Below are 19,874 nucleotides of genomic sequence, written 5' to 3'. Positions count from 1 at the left end.
TTCCATAATTAGGCACCAACGACTGTCCATATTTGGATTTGTACATTAGTTCAAACTAGTATCAACATTTTTTCAAGTCGTAATGTTTTAATTACAGGTCATAAAATATCAAAATAAAGGTACTATTGATATACGCAATAACGTAACAAGTCTGTATTCATGTATATTAACCAATAATACTCGTTGAATATATTTACTTTTGAAATTTTCTGCAACACGATAAAACAAAACGCGCCTGTCAGACACGTATCGTTCGCGCATCTGACACAGAGGTGTGAATACGATAATAAAGAGAGCGACTGAAATAGAGTATGGTCTTGTAGTGCGGTTCCAACTTATATTTTCGGAGAAATCAAGGGATTCCATATTAGAGCACTATTCCATATTTGGTTACTTTCCTCTAATCTTTGTAAGTCGTTCGCACTCTGCTACCAACACGGTGTCATCGGCGTAACAGAGTAGGTATTTTTATCGCTCTATCGCCCATTTTGTACCCTCTTTTTTTCTTCACTTTTTTTTATTACTGCATCAACATTAAAACAATAGAGGACTTAGTGAATTTCCTTGTCTGATTCCTGTGTTTGCTACTATGGGTTTTGTTATTATTCCATTGAATTTCAAAAACATAAACCATAAGAAAATATAAAACAAAAACGTCCCCTTGATTAACAAACAAATTGTAATTTACTTTGTAATTCTACATTGTAATTCTTGTAGTTTGTCCTCCCGTTAATAACTCTCAGTGGTTGATGGGATTAATAAATAAAAACGCAACCCTTATCTATATGTGTTATCTGGAACCATAGGAAGGGTGAATTATTAACAAATTTCTGCAATTTTCCTAATTTTGATAATTTCCCTAAAACCTAGATAGTTTACTATGGAAAATACAGGGTGTAACAAAAATACAGGTCATAAATTAAATCATATATTCTGGGACCAAAAATAGTTCGAATGAACCTAACTTACTTTAGTACAAATATGCATATAAAAAAAGTTGTAGCCCTTTGAAGTTACAAAATGAAAATCGATTTTTTCGAATATATCGAAAACTATTCGAGATTTTTTATTGAAAATGGATATGTGGCATTCTTATGGCAGGAGCATCTTAAAGAAAAATTATAGTGAAATTTGTGCACCCCATAAAAATTTGATGGGGGTTTTGTTCCCTTAAACCCCCCCCCCCAACTTTTGTGTACGTCTCAATTAAATTATTATTGTGGTATCATTAGTTAAATTTAATATTCTTAAAACTTTTTTGCCTCTTAGTATTTTTTCGATAAGGCAGTTTTTATCGAGTTGAGGCTTATTTTTTAATATGTTTACATAAAAATTTTCTGGGGGTTTTGTTCTTTTAAACCCCCCAAATGTTTGTGTACGTTCCAATTAAAATATTGCTGCAGTACCATTAGTTAAACACAGTGTTTTTAAAACTTTTTTGCCTCTTTGTATTTTTTCGAGAAGATACCTTTTATCGAGATATGGCTTCTTTTTTAATACGGTTCAAAATATACCTAAAAATGTAAATCATACATAAATTTTCATATTATTACCAAGTCTCCATAATCGCACTTCTTAACCATTTACAAATATGTGGTGGATTTGACAAATATTCAAAATATCTCGATAAAAACTGACTTTTCGAAAAAGTACTAAGAGCCAAACAAGTTTTAAAAATATTGTGTTTAAGTAATGGTACTACAAAAATAATTTAATTGGAACGTACACAAAAGTTTGGGGGGCTTAAAGGAACTAAACCCCCATAAAATTTTTATAGGGTGTCCAAATTTCACTATAATTTTTTCTTAAGATGCTACTGTCATAAGAATGCCATATGTCCATTTTCAATAAAAAATCTTTAATAGTTTTCGATATATTGGAAAAAATCGATTTTCATTTTGTAACTTCAAAGGGTTTTAACTTTTTTTATATGCACATTTGTACTAAGGTAAATTTGTACAAAATATGTGATTAAATTTATGACCTGTATTTTCGTTACACCCGTATAGTATTTACTATATCAGCAAAAATACGTAGCATTTAGATACAACCTTCTCGAAAAAGACAGTAAAGAACGCTAAAAGGAACTCTACATACATTTGATCTGTGCGCAAGTTTCCACGATTACCTAAAAAATCGATAACGCGAGCACTCTCATTAGACACAATTGTCTGCATGTAAATGTTGTAAAGCAAAAACAAACAAACAACATCCGCAAAGTAATCAATCGAAAAGGTTAGATTGAGAAATTCCGAGGGGTGTCGTCTTAACGGTCGGCAGTACGCTGTGCAAGGTGTTTCCAAGTCCGGGCATAGCCCGCAGTGTATGGGCTCTCCCGCAGACGGCCTCCTGCAACATGGTGGCCGATACAGATCACCCGACTACTGCTACAGCAAATCACGAGAAAGATGGCTCCGAGGCGGATATCAATGAGTATTCCTTGAGGAGTATATTCGATCTAGTCAAATCAGGGTATGTGGTTTCATATTAAATATTCCACGTGGTTTAAAAGATTTCCGGTTCTCTGCAAAAACTAATGCTAATAAAACCAACTATTTTATTGCTATTCTTGATTAATTTTTACGTTCTTTGCTCTTTTCTGTTCTTTTTCCTCTTCTTCTTCCTCTTCTTCTCATATCATTTTGCCCTCTCAGGCTTTGGATTGATATTCGGGATCTTCCGTTACACATTTTTCCATGCATTTGTATTTTTTGGCCCTCGTCTTAATTCTTCAATACATTTCCATTTATCCCTTTCTATGTCTTATATCTGACCTATTAATTTCTGTTTTTTTTTCTGTGAATGTGATGGCCTTGGCCGAGCCAATTAGCCAGACATTTTGTTATTTTAAAAACAAACAAATTTGTTTTTTCAATCAGAGGAATTTTTTCTGTATTTCTAACTCTAAATACATAACAAACTAACATTACAATTATTATCTAAATAATACACTGTTTTTGTTGTAAATATTTTTTTTGTAAATTTTTATTTTTTTTTTGTATTTTTTTTATTATTTTTAATTTGTTTTTTTTTATTTTTTATTATTATTTTTTATTGTTTTTTTACTACGCTAAGACATAAACCCGATTCAACATCTCAGAGGTTTACATCTTCTTAGTTTTTTTCTTTTTTTGCTTTTTTTTTTCTTTTTGCTTTTTTTTGCTTTTTTTTTCTTTTTTTTTTCTTTTCCTTTTCTCTTTTTTTTTCTTGTTCTTTTCTTTTTTCAATTATAATATACAATAATTACTTACATCTACAGGGTTTAAAAAAAAATAACAACAAAACAAACATGTTTGTTTTGTTTTAACAAACATGCCTGCTTTGTTTTAACAAAATTTCTTAAATACAGGGTAAATTTTATTGCTACAATTTATATTTACAGTTTTTGATATGTTCGTAAATTATTTTTAACGTATTAATATCTTCAGAAAATATCAAATTGTTCAGGTGGACGGGAAGTGGAATTTTTAATATATTAAGATTATCATAAAATTTGTTTATATTTACTGATTGATGTGAACATTCGAGGAGAATATGTAGTAGATCACCTTCTATTCCACACTCACAGTTAGGTGACTCTGTGAGACCCAAACTGTACATATGAAGGGGGGTAAGAGCATGATCTCAATCTATTTATAACTCTTATGAAATGGGAATTTGATACAGAATGAAACCATCTTTTAATGTGAATTTCAGACTGCATTTGTTTGTAATTACTACCAGTTCTCGTGTTTCGATAATGTCAATTTTCTTTTTGGTGTCGTCTACTAATAATATCAATATCCGAAATGGGTAGTAAGTTCATGGGAAGTTCTTCGCCTATTTCTAGGGCGGATTTGGCTAGCCTGTACTATTTCGTTACCCCTAATGCCTGTGTGTCCCTTTATCCGTGATATAATGATATTTTTCCTAAATTTACAATTTTATTATAAAGAGTTATAATTTCCAGTTCTATATGTTTGAGTTGTTGGGACTTATGTACGTTAGTTAATCTATCAACGACACTCTTACTGTCTGTAAATATTATGCAGCTATAGGGTTCGTTACTAAATATGTGTCTTAAAGCAAAAAGTATCGCTATCATTTCAGCGGTGTATATCGATGATTCACAAGGCAATTCGAATAATTTTTTAAATCCACTTTGAATATTGATTATTCATTTCCTTCTAGGTCTTCTCCTTTTCTTTCTACTTCCCAATTCTAATATTTGTCTTCTCTTTTGATATTTGTCTGTGTAAAAAGTTTTATTTTATTAATATGTCCGAACCCAAACTTTGCTTCTGTTTAATGCACTCATTATACAGTGCGCTGGAATAAGTGTTACGTCCTTATATTAACTTATTACTTTTTAGCACATAATCAAAACGCTAGGACAGGCCGATTTTTAAAATAATCGTAGTATATTACAACATCAATGTTTCGAAATTTACGCGATCCCTCTTCAGGTGACAGTCATAACTTTGATTTTTTAAATAGGAAAGTGAAAGTACATTATGTGACACCTCATTTAGAAGCTTTTTAAATACCTACTTATTATAAAAATGTATCATACTTTAATACTTTTTAAGAGCTTAGGCACAAAATTTCAGTTCAATATTTTTTAAACACATTCATTTTTTCGAATCCTGGGAAAACTAGTGAGTATATTTGAAAAATTTAAACGCAGAGTGAAAGATTACATTATTACCGAGGGCCGAAAGTCCCTTAAACTAAACAAAAAGTTTTGTTTTGAACGATATAATATTTAAAATTAAAAATCATACTCAATTTTTTCTTCTTTTTCACACCTGTAACGTATTAAAATAAACAATATAGAAGTTTTCAGAGACTTTCGGCCCTCGGTAATAATGTAATCTTTCATTCTGCGTTTAAATTTTTCAAAAACACTTATTAGTTTTCTCAGGATTCGAAAAAAAAATGAATGCATTTAAAAATCATTGGACGGAAATTTTGCTCCTACGCTCATAAAAAGTATTAAAGCATTACACATTTTTGGAAACTGGTAATACACTCTGATCTTCTATTTGCTCACTTTGGTTTTAGATTTGTTCTTTTATCAATCGACCATATCTACAATTTCCTCAATCTCAATGAGCTAATAATGCTTATATTACCTATGTTTTACATTTCCTTTTGTCACCTTTTTTGTGGATAGAGCTTATAGACGCCAAGCTCCAATTTTCTGGATTTAATTAGACATTTATTAAAGATCTATCTACGGCAACAATTCTATTAATATTGACGGCCCGAGTTTGATTAATTCAATTTAGATGTCCATGTAGATTTTTCATGTTTCATTTACTTTAAGGTTTGTCTTATCTTGTCCACACTGATTGGTTTTACTTCGTCTTGGTCTATTAGATCTGTTCTGAAATCTCTGTAATTTATTTCGCAATGTGGTCTCGATTCCATCAATAGGGATTTGTAATATTCTTCCCATTCTGACGTACTTGCGGGGTTGAACCTCTCTGTGCCGTTGTGGTGTTTTCTTAGGTTTTCTATAAACTTCCATATTCTATGCTTCAGTTACTTGAGTATTTGATGCTTGAAAGCTATCTTTTTTATTTGTTCAATATAGCTTTTTATACTTCATGCTGCAGATAATAATGTAACAGGAAAAACATTTTATCTTCTAGTGAGCTGTCAGAGATAGTAGAGTATGTCGAAAAATCAGGTTGCGAAGTTCTGCGAGCAAGAGATGAATGGGGGTATACACCTGCTCACTGGGCAGCCCTCGACGGTAACGTTGAGATCATGCGATATATTGTCGATAAAGGTGCTCCTATAGATCTTCCTTGCCTCGGTACTCAAGGACCACGACCGATACACTGGGCTTGTAGAAAAGGTCAGTATGATTATATTTAAAGAGGTAAACTATTATGACATATTTAAATTAACTGTTTTATCTACATGGGATTAAACCACAATTAAAATTAGAATTACATCTGTTTTTTAACTCCACCTGCAGTTTTTTTGGGTGGATCAAGTAGTTCGACAAAACTGTTGCCGGCCAAAGTCCGGATAAAGGAAGATGGGGTCTACAGCCAGGTTAGCACCCTACTGATAGACTTTAAAACCATACTGCTCATAGAAACAGGATTATAACTCCGAACAGGAATGATTTCATTACGACGACTAACGCGAGAAAGAGGACAACGAATCTACGGAAAGCAAGAAATATACTTACAACATAACAATTAACAACATTGGGAGATAATGAGAAGAATTACAGAGAATACGCTGAGAGCTCGAAAGAGGAGTGAAGACAGAAGAAAATAACGTATGCGTACAAACGAAAGAGCACTAAATAGAAAAAACGAATGGAATAGACACATAAGAAGAATGGGGAAGACAAGTGTGATCAAAATAGCAAGAGATAATAGCAAGAAGAAGTACCGGAAGACCGCTCAAATGATGGAGTGACAACCTTCCGTATAGGTATTAATCCTCCAATTAACAAGCAGAATTGCTTATAAAGAGGAAGAAAGGGACATACAGTAGAGCGTCGATAACCCGAACCCTGGTAATCCGAACGATCGCTAATCCAAACGCAAAAAAAATTATAAAATTAAAAAATATGATCGCAAAATATGACCGAATTTTTGGAGTTAATATGACAATATGAGCAAAATATGACCGCGGATTTTTGTTTTGTTTATGCAGAAATAGATACAATAGGTATATTTTGTTTATTATGCAGGTGTTTTATTCCTTGTAACTAAAACGTATGTACATAATGTACTATGTTTATGAGCTTTGTATGTGTTTTGAACATATGTTCGATAATCCGAACAATTTGATAATCCGAACTACCCCTGTACCAATTAGTTCGGATTATCGACGCTCTACTGTATTTGTTTTTGACATTTAGATTACCAGAAGTCGTTTTCAAATCTTTTTACAACCATCTGTGGTTTAATCTCAGTTATAGTATATTATTCAACGAGCATGTAATGATGGCTATTACTCACGATGATGAAGCTTGCGACACGAGCCGTAGGCGAGTGTCGTAATTTATCAGAGTGAGTAATAGCCATTACATGCGAGTAGAATACTATACTTTTTCTACGACTTTTTTTTTATTTTAATTAGTAAAAAGTTTAATTATCAACTACTTGAGATTTAAATTATAATAATTTACAGAAATACCCCTAGTACATGGCTGAATAATTGGTTGCCTACTATTACTAAATTCTAATTTATTGTAAAAATAGAACGAGAAATATTCAATATAAGTTCTATTCGTTTCCGAAAAATTATAAGCTTAAATTTGTACCTACTGTCAGTGAATCTAATAAATAGGAAATGGATGTTGTCGGTGGACGTATTTCATAATATATAGTTATAATGTATATTTACATTTAACTAAGTATATATAATATAATAATATATACTAAGTATACATAATATGTTATAACATATTTAACACAATATAACTTGAAAAACAAACACAATATTAGTTATAAATTCCAATTAACATAAACAAAATGCGCTAATGTCACTGTCACTAAATTAAATGATAAAAACGTCAAAATTTTTAGTAAACAAGATATAAACGTACAAAATATACTGACATTGTTACAGTTAAAATTCCTTAAAAAAAATTTTCGAAGTTAATTATCGGTATAAATTACAATAATTATTGTATTAAATAAACAAGTTTAAGTAATTTTATTTGCAGGTTATATACGATTAATATTAAAAGTGGCATGCGCCACTTGAATCTAACTTCAGCCCGTGAGTAATGACCCGTGAGTAACTTCAGCCCGTGAGTAATGAATTATTACTCACGGGTACAGTAATGGGTGCTATTATCTATGAAAAAATAGCGAATAATGAGCATGTTATTAAACGGTCGTAGAAAAAATATATTATTCAATGATAGTAGTCGTAAATATAAAATTTGAATACTTTGAATTAAAAATATTACAGGTCACACAGCAGCAGTTCAGGTTTTACTGCAGGCAGGTGTAGCTGTAAACGCAGCTGATTTTAAAGGGCTAACGCCATTAATGACAGCTTGCATGTTCGGAAGAACAGCCACGGCTGCGTTTCTGTTAGGTATGGGAGCTTCAAATGATTTAATGGATATTAATGGCGACACTGCTCTGCACTGGGCAGCATATAAAGGACATGCCGACTTAATCAGGTTGTTGATGTATTCTGGTAGTAATCTTCAAAAGCCAGATCACTTCGGATCAACGCCTCTACATTTAGCTTGTTTATCGGGAAATTTAACATGTGTAAAATTACTTTGCGAAAAAGTAAGTATTACATTTTTACTATTTTCATAATTAAGGTATGTCATAAAAGTTTGGGCACAAAATAATTATCGGATTTTTTTAATGAAGAAATTTATTTAAACGTAACTAGTTATCATAAATTACAACTCAATACTTAACTATACTATACTATCGAATTATGTGGAGTGGCTCATTCCGCTCTACTAGACGAAAATTTCTTCGAATATCTCCCATGAGTTCTTGGACAAAATTCAAATTAATTTTTCTCAGCTTTTCGTAAATTCGCCGTCATAATTGTTATTCATCTTGGGCTTCCCAGCCTCCATGATACCCCCGGTTTCACCCCTCACTCTTGAGGCACTTACTTCTCTTTATAGGTAAATTTAACACCATTCCTCTTCAATTACAACGATATCTTGCTTTTCGAAGATCTGTACTGACGATCCAATCTCCTAGTTGACATTCCAACCTGGCTTTTTGCTGTTCTCACCAATCTCTGACCTCTGTGGTGTAGTAAATGCACGTGGTCTTTCAATTTTTAGTAGAATCAGACATGGTATAGTTTGAGTTGTTCTCTGAATCTCTGAGAATATTTTTGGGTAGGGAGCAATGATGTAATAACCGTTTTGCTTACCTTTGGTGTGGACTATTTTCCCAATAGGGTATGTAAGTTGCCTTTTCTCATTTTCGACTATACGGGTTTTTGATACATCTCAAAATAGAGTATGCGCCTGTTCTTTAACAAAACTATCAGTGGTTCCTGAGATAATAACTATTTTAGCCGAATTGAAGGCGTTTTTCCAAAGACAAAAATCTATTGCTAGCAGTTCTGCTAGCATTCTTTATTTATTATGGTGCTGCGGTAGTTATACATTGAGTCCATATTGTTCACTGTAATACGTGATTTTGTTCATAAGGACTTGCAGGTCTTCTAGATTGTCTGCAAATACTATGGTGTCATCTGCATATCTGATGTTGTTTAGCCGGTACTCGTTTACTTTTTCCCAAATTTTTCCCAGTTATCTATTTTTCTAATAGAATCAAAAAGAGTAAAGTATTGAAAAACACAAAAATTTTGGCAATATATTAGAAAAAATAAAAAAAGTATAAGGTGAGGTTAATTCTTGATTACCAATTATTATTTTTAGAGTAACATCAACTTAGAACCGTTAGATAAGAACGATAAGACGCCCTTGATGCTTGCTCAAAGTCATAGACACAATGATATAGTAGAACTCTTACACACCGAAAAGAAACGACGCTCCAGTTGGTTCCCTCCATTAAACGAAGTCTGGGGTTTGCTTTTTGGTAAAGCTGGTAATTCGAAAGCACCTTTAATCTTTTTTATGAGCTCAGTTTTGCTATGGGGATACCCAATGTATATAATTAGGGTATGTATAAAACACGTTCCTTCCATCTATTGGTATTTCGTCTGTTAAATCTGTCCGTGCACTAAATTTAAGGTAACTAAAATTGGTAAGACATATACAGGATATAATAAATCGATGCTTTAAAGTAATTGCTAACGACAACACATCCCCACATAAACAAAAACGGTGTTCCACAAGGATCTGTCTTATGCAGTACAAAATATACGCCGAAGACATAATATTATGTTATGGAAAGGTCACAGCTACCACAAATACTTTATTTCAGAACACAGTAACTAAAATAAACAACTAGACCAGTCAATCCGGCTTTAACTTCTCTCCATCCAAATCCAAAGTGAATATTTTACCAGACGACAAACACGCAATCTCCAACCATTACTCCTTAATGAAAATCTTCATCCAGTAGTAGACCATGTAAAGCTTTCCGGCATTATTTTCGATAAGAAACATTCCTGGAAACCATACATTCGAGAACTTAAGGGCAGCTGCCTTCTCCTTAAATCACTAGTTCATTATAACCTGGGAACCGATTAGGAAACACTACTAAAACTTGAGCTTATCCACTTTAAACTTAAGCTTACATCAATAGTGTGGATCCTAGCCTCCACAAGAATTTTTCCCCAGTGGTCACAATCCATCGTCTTCTTCCGCCTAGCGCACGTACACCCATATTTCCACACTTCTTCACCGATGATCAAGAAACCTTGTTTTGGGCCTTCCTCTTCTATTATGACCATTGTGTCTATAAAGGAGCGTTTCAATAATGAAAGCACAAAAAGTGTCAAGAACAGCTAAACTGACCCAGTGTGATGTATGTCAGCGAAACGTGGATTATGAATCAGCAGAAAGGAAAGAAAGTAGAGATTAGAGGCATAAAGGTACTCAGAAAAATCTTCGGAAGAATACGGACGGCAGAGAATATTTTTGGAGAAGACGAACAAATAAAGAGATAATGAGGATGTATGGAAAACCAAAAATACGAGCCCAAAATCTAGATGGCTTGGTCACATTATAAGAATGCCAAAGAACCAAAATGTTAAAACAATACTGAAGGAGGGAAAAATGGGGAAAAGAAGAAGACGTCCAAAGAAGAAATGGTTGAAAGCAGTAAAGCAAGACTTGTCAGAAATAGGCATGAGAGATTGGAGAGAAAAAGCAAGGGACTGGAAAAAGTGGAGGAAAATAAGCAAGTTTTTGAAGGCCAAGGGTCTACAAGGCCTGCTGCGCTGTTATATAAATATGTACATATGTATATAAGATTCTGTTTTGTCAAGATAAGTACCTATTAAAAATTTGATATAAATTAACTAATTTTTTATAAACTTTTTAGTGCATTCCAATTACATGGAATATTTTAAGAGGTTCCCACTATTGCTTTATTTACTGGAATGTAGTAATGTGGATTTGCTGGATTGTGGCGAACCGAAAAAATCCTGGTTACATTCCGATGAACTCCGAATCATACCATAGATCCATAAAACAAATACCAATGTTTGATAAATGGAAAAAAAGGAACTCTATTTTGAATAGGCTTTGTCATACTTGTAGGTAAGTATATTTCTTCTATTACTAATAAGTTAAATTAAAATGTTTTCCTTTACCTAGATAACAAGAACACAGACGAACAATCATTTTATTTATTTAAGTACCTACCTATCTCTATAATAGGTATCCTCTTTCCGTATCTCGTCCATTACTGACTATCTGCTACTTGATAACCCGCTTACTAGTCCAGAAAAGTTGATGACCCAGGTTGCCTGTCGATAGACAGCTGGTCATGAATAGACAGATCTCAGAGCATCAAATTCCGTCAAACTACAAAAAACAAGAAGAAGATTCGCCTGGACAAAATGTTTCTGGAGAACGACTTCAAGTTGAAGTATCATCTGAACAACGACCATTAGCATTAGATGCAACTTGAAAGCCTTCAGAATATAACTGGGGCAGATGACAGATTAAAAACAATGAGGTAGTACTCATATGCAAAAGACGACGGATTTATTGGAAATGGCTAACAAAACCCGATGAAATTTACTATATTTACTCGTAAAGACGACATAGTGCAGCTGATCAACCACCCCGATCAACTACGCAGTCAAGGTGTTTACAGTTTGTAGGAGATTTAATGCAGATGTTTATGCATATTTTATTGATTATCGAAAAGCATTTGACTGCGTTAACCATCAAAAGATAATCGCAATTTTAAGAACAACTGGAATTGACGATCAAGTTCTGCAAATTATCTCGGAACTATATTGGCACCAAACAGCAACAATTGAAATAGAGCATACAACATTCGAAGATATATAAATCCGACGAGGAGTGCGACAGGGTTGCGTCGTATCATCACTATTATTTAATCTGTATTTGGAGTCTATATTCAGAGAAGCATTAGACGAGTTCTAAGGTGGAATCAAAATTAACGGAACCAGCATAGACAACATCAGGTACGCCGATGATACCGTCCTAATAGCAATCAACGCACAAGAAGTACAAAATATAATAAATGCGATAGTTCGTCATAGCGAAATGTTTGGTTTATACTTAAATGTTTCCAAAACTAAAATTTTAGTATTCTCAATGACATTAATAAATGTACATTTGTATGCCAAGGGACAAATAATAGAGCAAGTAACATCTATAAAATATTTGAGAGCCAGTGTAACAAAAAAAAGGACACCTAGCAAGAATCGAATAAAAAAAGCCTCATGAACTAAGCCTTGAGGCTTAGTCTGAAGCTCAGAATCCGAATAATCAGATGTTATATGTTTTCTGTCTTGCTGTATGCTGTATGGCTGTGAAAATTGGACAATGGACTTTGAAACAGAAAAGAGAATAGATGCCTTTGAGATGTATATAAACAGACGGATGCTGGGAATTCCATGGGGCAAAAATTTCTAACAATGAGGTACTCAGTCGCATGAACAAACAAAAGGATTTATTAAGAATAGTCAAAGAAAGAAAAATATAATACTTGGGCCGTGTGTTGAGAAGGGAAATATATGAACTACTTCAAATCATATTACAAGGTAAAGTACAGTGCAAAAGATCAGTACGAAGACGCCAGAATTCGTTGCTGAAAGATCTGAGTAGATGGTTTGACCGCCCATCTGCAGAAATTTTTCGTGAGGCAGTTTCCAAAACTACAATTGTTATTTGAACCGCCGGCCTTCAAAAGAGACGACGTAATAAGAAGAAGAAGGAGCTTGGTGCACACGACTGTTAAATTTTTAAGTGATTTGAGTTAATAGTAAATAATTTATTAGCAAAAATTATCGTAGGCTTTTATTTCCAAAAGAGTTATCCTTTTACACTTTTCAAAAAAAATTTAATATTTGTGATATTTCTGTTTAGTTTGCTTTATTTTACACTAAACTAGTTTTCTGTTTGCAGGTGTCTAAGACCTTTAAGGGCTAAACATTGTAGAATATGCAATCGATGCGTCTCGTACTTTGACCATCATTGTCCATTTATTTACAACTGCGTAGGATTGAGAAATAGAACCTGGTTTTTTCTCTTTGTGATGAGTATAGCAGTTAATTGTTCTTTTACGATTTACTTTGCAATGTACTGTATAGCTTTGGAAGGCTTCGGAATATTATATATTCTGGGATTGCTAGAAGCGTTTATTTTTTCTGGATTAGGATGGATTCTTACATGTACCTCGGTAAGCCCTGAAACTCTATGTCTATACATATATAAAAATTAACAGCTTTGATGGTAAAAGTGTAAAAAATAAACGTAAAAAAATATACATAAATATAATATTTCTATACCAATATTTCTTTCTTTCTGGTACACTCCAGACTCAGACTTTTCTCTGATGCTTTTCTGTACATGCCAGTTTCATTGGGATTTACCTACACAAAGATTGTGCAAGCCCAACTAGAGCTCAGTAAACTTCTTCTTTCTTAATATACATAAGCATCGTATCTAATGGTGGCTCCACTTCATACTCACTTTTATCCACTCATTAATGTGTTCTTTATTCCGATAATTTTAGCAGAAAACAAAGACGACATCGTTTACATGATAAAAAGCTGGAAGAAAAATTTGAAAGCTGGGGTTTGGATATCAGTTGTGATAAAACGCAATATATACTCAGCGGAAACACCACAGAAGACCGCTTCTTCTTCTTCTTTATATGTAGACATAATTCTAATCCTCTAATCCATAAAATTTGCCTACCATGGCTCCCATGCCTAGGACACTTCAAAGTCTCTAGACAAGATTTAGGTGCGATTAAACCGCAACTGACAGTATGATCCTTGTATCATCAGTGTAAATATTGTTCTTCTTTTTATATATTCATGACACTGTCTGTTCTTCAATAAGCCTTCAGAGTAATTTGCCGGTCCTTCGTTTTTGTGGCCTTCCAACTGATCGTATTTCTATTGGGAAACCGTCTCTCGCCGTCTTTATTGCTATATTTTTTGTTATTTGGCTTATATTATCATTCCATTCTACTATTCTATTGATATTCTCCGTGATGTTCCCCTCCTTGCTATTTGCAATTCTACCTCTGTCCAATAGTGTCTTACCTTCGATTGTGACGATTTTCATCTTTTATTTTCATCATATTTACTGTTTCTAGCATTATTTTTGTTTTCTCCGTGTTATGCCGTGTTTCTGCCTCATCTGATGACTGTTTTGTAAATTCTGCTTTTTATTTCGTTCCCGATATTTTTATTTCTCTATAGTGTTTCCTTCAGGCCACCTGCGGTTCAGTTTGCTCTATTCACGCGATCTACCACTTATGTTTCAAGCTTTGCGTAGCTAGATAGTATGATGCTCATATATTTAAACTATATCACTTGTTGTATTATCTAACCCTCCAGCTCTAATTTATATCTTAGTAGATTTGCTCTTATAACCTCATGTGTTTTGTCTTTTTTGGGGAAATTAAAAATTACAATAGCTCCGCTATAGTAATAGATAGCAATAAAAGTTAATAACAAAAATTTCAGCCACCTTTGAGCTTCAAATTACAAAATTAGTTAGAATGTTACAGGGTGTTCGATAACATAGTGGCAGACCAAACTTATGTTTTTTAAATGGAACACCCTATATTTTATTTTAAATTCGAAATCCTGTTAACTTCTCCATCACAAAAATATAAAAGTCTGTTATGTTATACAGGGTATTTACAAAGTTATAACCAATTTTATATGAAAATCGTAACAAGTTCAACTCCCTGTATAAATAAAAATAAGCAAAACAACAATGGTTTATTAATGCCATATTTTTTAACGTATTGTCAAAATTTTCAAAAATGGTCGATATTGCTAATTTTCTTTATATCAAATACAGGTGAGTCAAAACGCAAGTACATTATTTTCTCAGTAATTTTAAATGGAACACCCTGTATTTTATATCACTATTGAAAAGTACCATTACCGTATTTTAATTTTTAGATAACATTCCCTATGTCTAAATTTATTAGTTTTCGAGATATTTTCATTTTTCAATGGACCAGTAGCGTGGCCACCCAAATCACCAGAATTTAATAAACTGGACTGATTTTTTTGGGGTTACGTTAATAATGAAGTTTATAAAATACTTCCAACAACAAGGGATGAGATGAAAAATAGAATGCAAAATTCGATGTGTTAATTTACAAATGATCCGTAGAGTAAGTAGCTCATTCAATGATCGTTTTTAGACGTACATAAATGTGTTCGGAGATAATTTTGAACACTTTATGTAATTAAATATTAAAAATATTTTATTAAAAGTAGCTTCTAATTTTTTCAAACATGTATTTTTGCAAAATGTATTACTGATAAATTATGTTTCGTTCTTTATTTGTTACATTGTTACATTTACATACAAAAGTAGTGTTTAATTGTCTACACAAAATATTGTATTTTGTGTTTGTGTGTTTTTTTTTGGTAAAATTTATTACTAATTTTCTTTGTTTATTTGTTGCATTTACATAAAAAGATAGTTTTTAATTGTTTCAAAAATGTTGCATGTAGTGGTTGCGTTTTTGTTTGTAAAATGTATTACTAATAAATTATTTTTATTTCTTTATTTGCTACAGTGTTACATTGATTACCGGATTGATAATCGGTAATCTTCAATTGTCAATTCAGTCATGGCTTACTTAAAATTTGGATAAATTTAAACACCTAAAATAATTTGCTCTGAAAAATGAAAATATCTCGAAAACTAATAAATTTGGGCATAGGGAATGTTATATAAAAATTAAAGTATGTACGTTAATGTTACTTTTCAATAATAATATAAAATACAGGGTGTTCTATTTAACATTACTGAGGAAATAATGTACTTGCGTTCTGACTCACCCTGTATTTGATATAAAGAAAATTAGCAATATCAATAATTCTTAAAAATTTTGACAATAAATAAAAAAATATGGCATTAATAAACTATTGCTGTTGTGCTTAATTTTATTTATACAGGGAGTTGAACTTGTTACGATTTTTATACAAAATTGGTTATAACTTTGTAAATACCCTGTATAACATTAAAAACCTTTATATTTTTGTGATGGAGAAGTTAACAGGATCTCGAATATAAAATAAAATATAGGGTGTTCCATTTAAAAAACATAAGTTAGGTCTGCCACTGTGTTATCGAACACCCTGTAACATTCTAACTAATTTTGTAGCGGAGCTATTGAGCTTTACCCTACTAATCAATCACCCTGTATAGCGTTGGTGATCTTGCTGGCCTAAGACATTGTTGTTCTGCTAATGTTATAATTTCATTCAGTCTATTTGTTATCAACTTGGTTGTTAATTTTAGTGTTGTGTTTAATAAATTAATTCCTCTGTAATTATCCGGGTTTAATTTGTCTTCCTTTTTGAAGAGACGAATTAGGATGTTTGATCTTCATTCTTGTGAATCTAGTGGTCTAGAAATAGACCACCGAGGAGGTGAATAAAAACCCAATAAAACAAACAAAGTCTTTACAAGCCTTTAACCACCTGCATTTTATCTAATATGACTTTTTTATTTCTTTATTTACAGTATAGTATAAGTAATGGAGTTTTTGTAATATCTAGTACCTGCAAAAACTGACAGATTTTAATAATTTCATTTTTAGATCCTCCACGCTTGCATGAATCTCACAACCAACGAAATGTTCAATTACAAGCGATATCCATATCTCCGAGACAAGAGAGGAAGATACCTAAATCCATTCTCTAGGGGTCCAATTTTAAATCTTATCGAATTCTTCTTTTGCACCCCTGAAGACTACGACGACGATTATGGGTACGATTATATATGATACAGGAAAAATAGCTCGAATGCCGACAAAAATTCACAAAGATAGCTTTGCAGCTTGTAAAATATTATTGGTAAACATATTACTATATGTTTCAGGATAAGAATGATAATGGTATGGAAAGACAATATAATAAACGATAAAGATGCAGATTACTGGTTTAGACGAGATGAGAAAGATATCCGTTCGTGTATCGGTGGTTAATTTATAACTTTTCAGTTAATCAAAGACTACTGCACTCTAAATTAAATAGAAGCAATACTAATACAAGTGCCTAATACACCTATCTAATTATTTTAAAAATTTATTTATATGTATACAGGGTGGCCGAACCAAAACGAAACAGAGACACTATCGGGAACTACATTTTTTAAAAACCCAGCGATAGCTAAATTTTGGATTAAAAGGGGGACAAACTTTTTCGGTATTTTTATTATTTTACTTTCACCCTTAAGCCAGGTTAAGAATCACCCCGACATTTTATAATGACGATGAGGGTAAAATAAGATCGTTTTAAAGCCCTTCTGATTCCCTGTACATTAGCCTTTAAAATTTTAAATTCGGTTTAATATTTTATTTTATTTATTTAAAAAAACTTTGAAATTTAAATTGGATTTACCTCCTTAATTAGTTAATTCAGTACGCTACTGGTTTAGATTGTAATTTCTTTCTTCGCGCAGCTTTTGGTTTTTGTCATATTTGTCACCCTTGAAAAAAAAATTAACATGTCTCTGGGTTTTTGTGTTGTTCTTCCGGCCACCCTATATATTATTCATGGTAATATTACCTATTTATCTGAAACATATAGTACAGTTAAATGTGGTCTTTTGCGATGCAAAATAATTAGTTTGTTACATTAACTTCAATGTTATAATTTTATATAAAATAAAAAAATATTAAATTGTTTCTATTTGTTTTACTTTAATCAGTCAAGGATTCCCGATTTGAAGCCGATTGAAGATTGCCGATTTGAAGTCATACGTTACCTACCTTAAAAATCACCATCTTAACATCTCAAGCTTGGTGAATTATTCCCAATTGCAAAAAAAAACGTTTCGAATTCATTAAGAGTAAAAAAATAATAATTCCTATTTATTCTAACAATACAAACAATTATTATTTATTGATCAATACATTGGCCAGGCTGATTCAAATAGAAGATGTCTCTTAACATGGGCCGCATTTGGAAGATTACTAACAATATATAAATCAGACTTTCCAAATAATTTAAAAGCAAAAACTTTTGATCAGTATGAAATAGATGTGAAACTGAAATATGTTTTTTTAATAATAACGTAGTCCAGAAACTTCATGTGATTCAGAGTGCTATGGAGCGGATAATGCTCAACATTCAGCTCAGCGATCACAAATGCAATGAAGAAATAAGAAGACGATCAAAAATAACATATGTAATTCAAGGAATTGCCGTTTTAAAATGACAAAACAGAGCAGGAAGAATGGAAGACAATCGATTGATGGAGCGAATTGTTGAATGGCGACCAAAAGAAAATAAGAGAAGCATTATAATTAAATTTATTATTTATTAAATATATTATATTAAAATTAAACATTATTAATAGGCGCTATTTTACCTATATAGTGAATTTTATACCTATTGTTATTATTTAAAAGAAATGTTAAACCTATCGACTCACAGTTCACAGGAAATGTAAGTTGCCGACATTTGGCGCATGCTCTCAATTGTAAAAAAGAAGAAGTAGTGATTAACATTGAGGTTATATATTTTGACATCTTTTTGAATTTAAAAGCATAGTTTTCACGTTAAAGTGTTTTTCAGGAAATTAAACATTATATAAATGTAAGTAATATGTTACAAAGATATGTCTACGTATCTCTTTGTTTAATTTACATTTAATTGACATTATTCTTTAATTAAAAAATAAATAAATTGTTTATGCCCAAACTGTTCAGATAATTTATTATTCTATTTTCACTAGTTTTTTTATACAAAGGACAAATAAGAGCGCTATTCCTTTTGCCAAACTGCTAATGTCAAGTGTAATATTTTTTCTTTCACTGTTTTGCTGCCTTCTTTAAAATTTCGGCTGGGATACCACTTTCTCCTGGGCTTTTGTTATTTTTTAGACCTATTATTTTTCCTTTGACTTCATTCAAAGTGGTATTTAAGAGACCTTCGAAGTATTCCGCCTGTTTAGCTTTTCTGCTGCTTTTCCAAGAACTAAACCTTCTTTGTTTCTGCAATACTTTGTATGATTCTTTTTAGTTTCTCTGGATTTCTTAACTGATTGGTAGAAATTTTTTATTTTTTGTTTATGTAGCTTTCTCCTATGTTTCCTAAATGTTTTTCTAGCTCTTCTCTCTTTTCTTTCTGCAAAATCTTTTAACATCTCTTCTTTTAGTCACACAGTTTTCGATCATATTTTGGGTATTTTCTCTATCGCTTTGTAGTTTTGCCCTGTTCCTTCTTGCCAAAGTATTACTACATTGTTCGTCAAACCAGTCTTGACGCCTCTGTATATGTGCAGTTTCTGTACACTTTTCTACTGTCTCTGACATGGCTTTCTGTATCGTCCTCCATTCTTCTTCTATTTTGTGTTTGACTGGATTCATTAGCCCTTTATTTATTTCTACCTCTGGTCTGTTTACTACCTGCTTTTCTTTTAGGCGCTCCAATTGGTAATTTAATATGTCTCTACCTAGTTTTGTATTTATTTTGTATTTAATTTTGCTACTTGTTAAGACTTGTGTTAGCTATTTTCATTTTATTTTATGTAGCAAATTCGATTAACTTTTTCTTGTTTTCACGTGATTACTTGTACAAACTTCGTCCCTCCTATATGGTATTTCTGTATATTCCCTATTAGAGTGTTTAGCTTTTCATAGAACTATGTTTTGGTTTCTAGATCTTTATCTACAGTGGGAGTGTGTACATTAATGATACTTATCCTTTTATACTTTCCTCTTACTCTCAAGTAACATATTCCGTCTGATATTACTTGAAAA

The 19,874-nt window shown here is 32.2% G+C and overlaps 2 protein-coding genes across 3 annotated transcripts in view; both read left to right on the top strand.

The window, feature by feature from the left end:
• LOC114329934 (palmitoyltransferase Hip14) overlaps positions 1-17,795 on the top strand; it is a 68,965-nt gene extending 51,170 nt beyond the window's left edge. Inside the window, exons 1-7 of one of the 2 annotated variants that reach the window (XM_028279214.2) lie at positions 2,142-2,472; positions 5,637-5,845; positions 7,933-8,264; positions 9,392-9,634; positions 10,965-11,182; positions 13,028-13,301; positions 16,707-17,795. In XM_028279214.2, the coding sequence (XP_028135015.1) occupies positions 2,357-2,472; positions 5,637-5,845; positions 7,933-8,264; positions 9,392-9,634; positions 10,965-11,182; positions 13,028-13,301; positions 16,707-16,892 (1,578 nt within the window). In that variant the 5' untranslated portion in view covers positions 2,142-2,356 and the 3' untranslated portion in view covers positions 16,893-17,795. Of the gene's footprint in view, positions 1-2,141; positions 2,473-5,636; positions 5,846-7,932; positions 8,265-9,391; positions 9,635-10,964; positions 11,183-13,027; positions 13,302-16,706 lie in introns of those variants that run through there. The other variant, XM_050651884.1, reaches the window with a different exon arrangement.
• An 825-nt stretch (positions 17,796-18,620) lies between these two features.
• The window catches only part of LOC114329894 (uncharacterized), a 32,285-nt gene continuing 31,031 nt past the window's right edge, over positions 18,621-19,874 (top strand). Inside the window, exon 1 of the mRNA XM_050651886.1 lies at positions 18,621-18,708. The gene's annotated coding sequence lies outside the window, so the exon portion shown is untranslated. The remainder of the gene's footprint in view (positions 18,709-19,874) is intronic.

Source organism: Diabrotica virgifera, chromosome 5 (genome assembly GCF_917563875.1).
Source record: "Diabrotica virgifera virgifera chromosome 5, PGI_DIABVI_V3a".
Lineage (NCBI taxonomy): Eukaryota > Metazoa > Arthropoda > Insecta > Coleoptera > Chrysomelidae > Diabrotica > Diabrotica virgifera.
The sequence above is the reverse complement of the archived record's forward strand: the minus strand, read 5'-3'. Positions and strand labels throughout refer to the sequence as shown.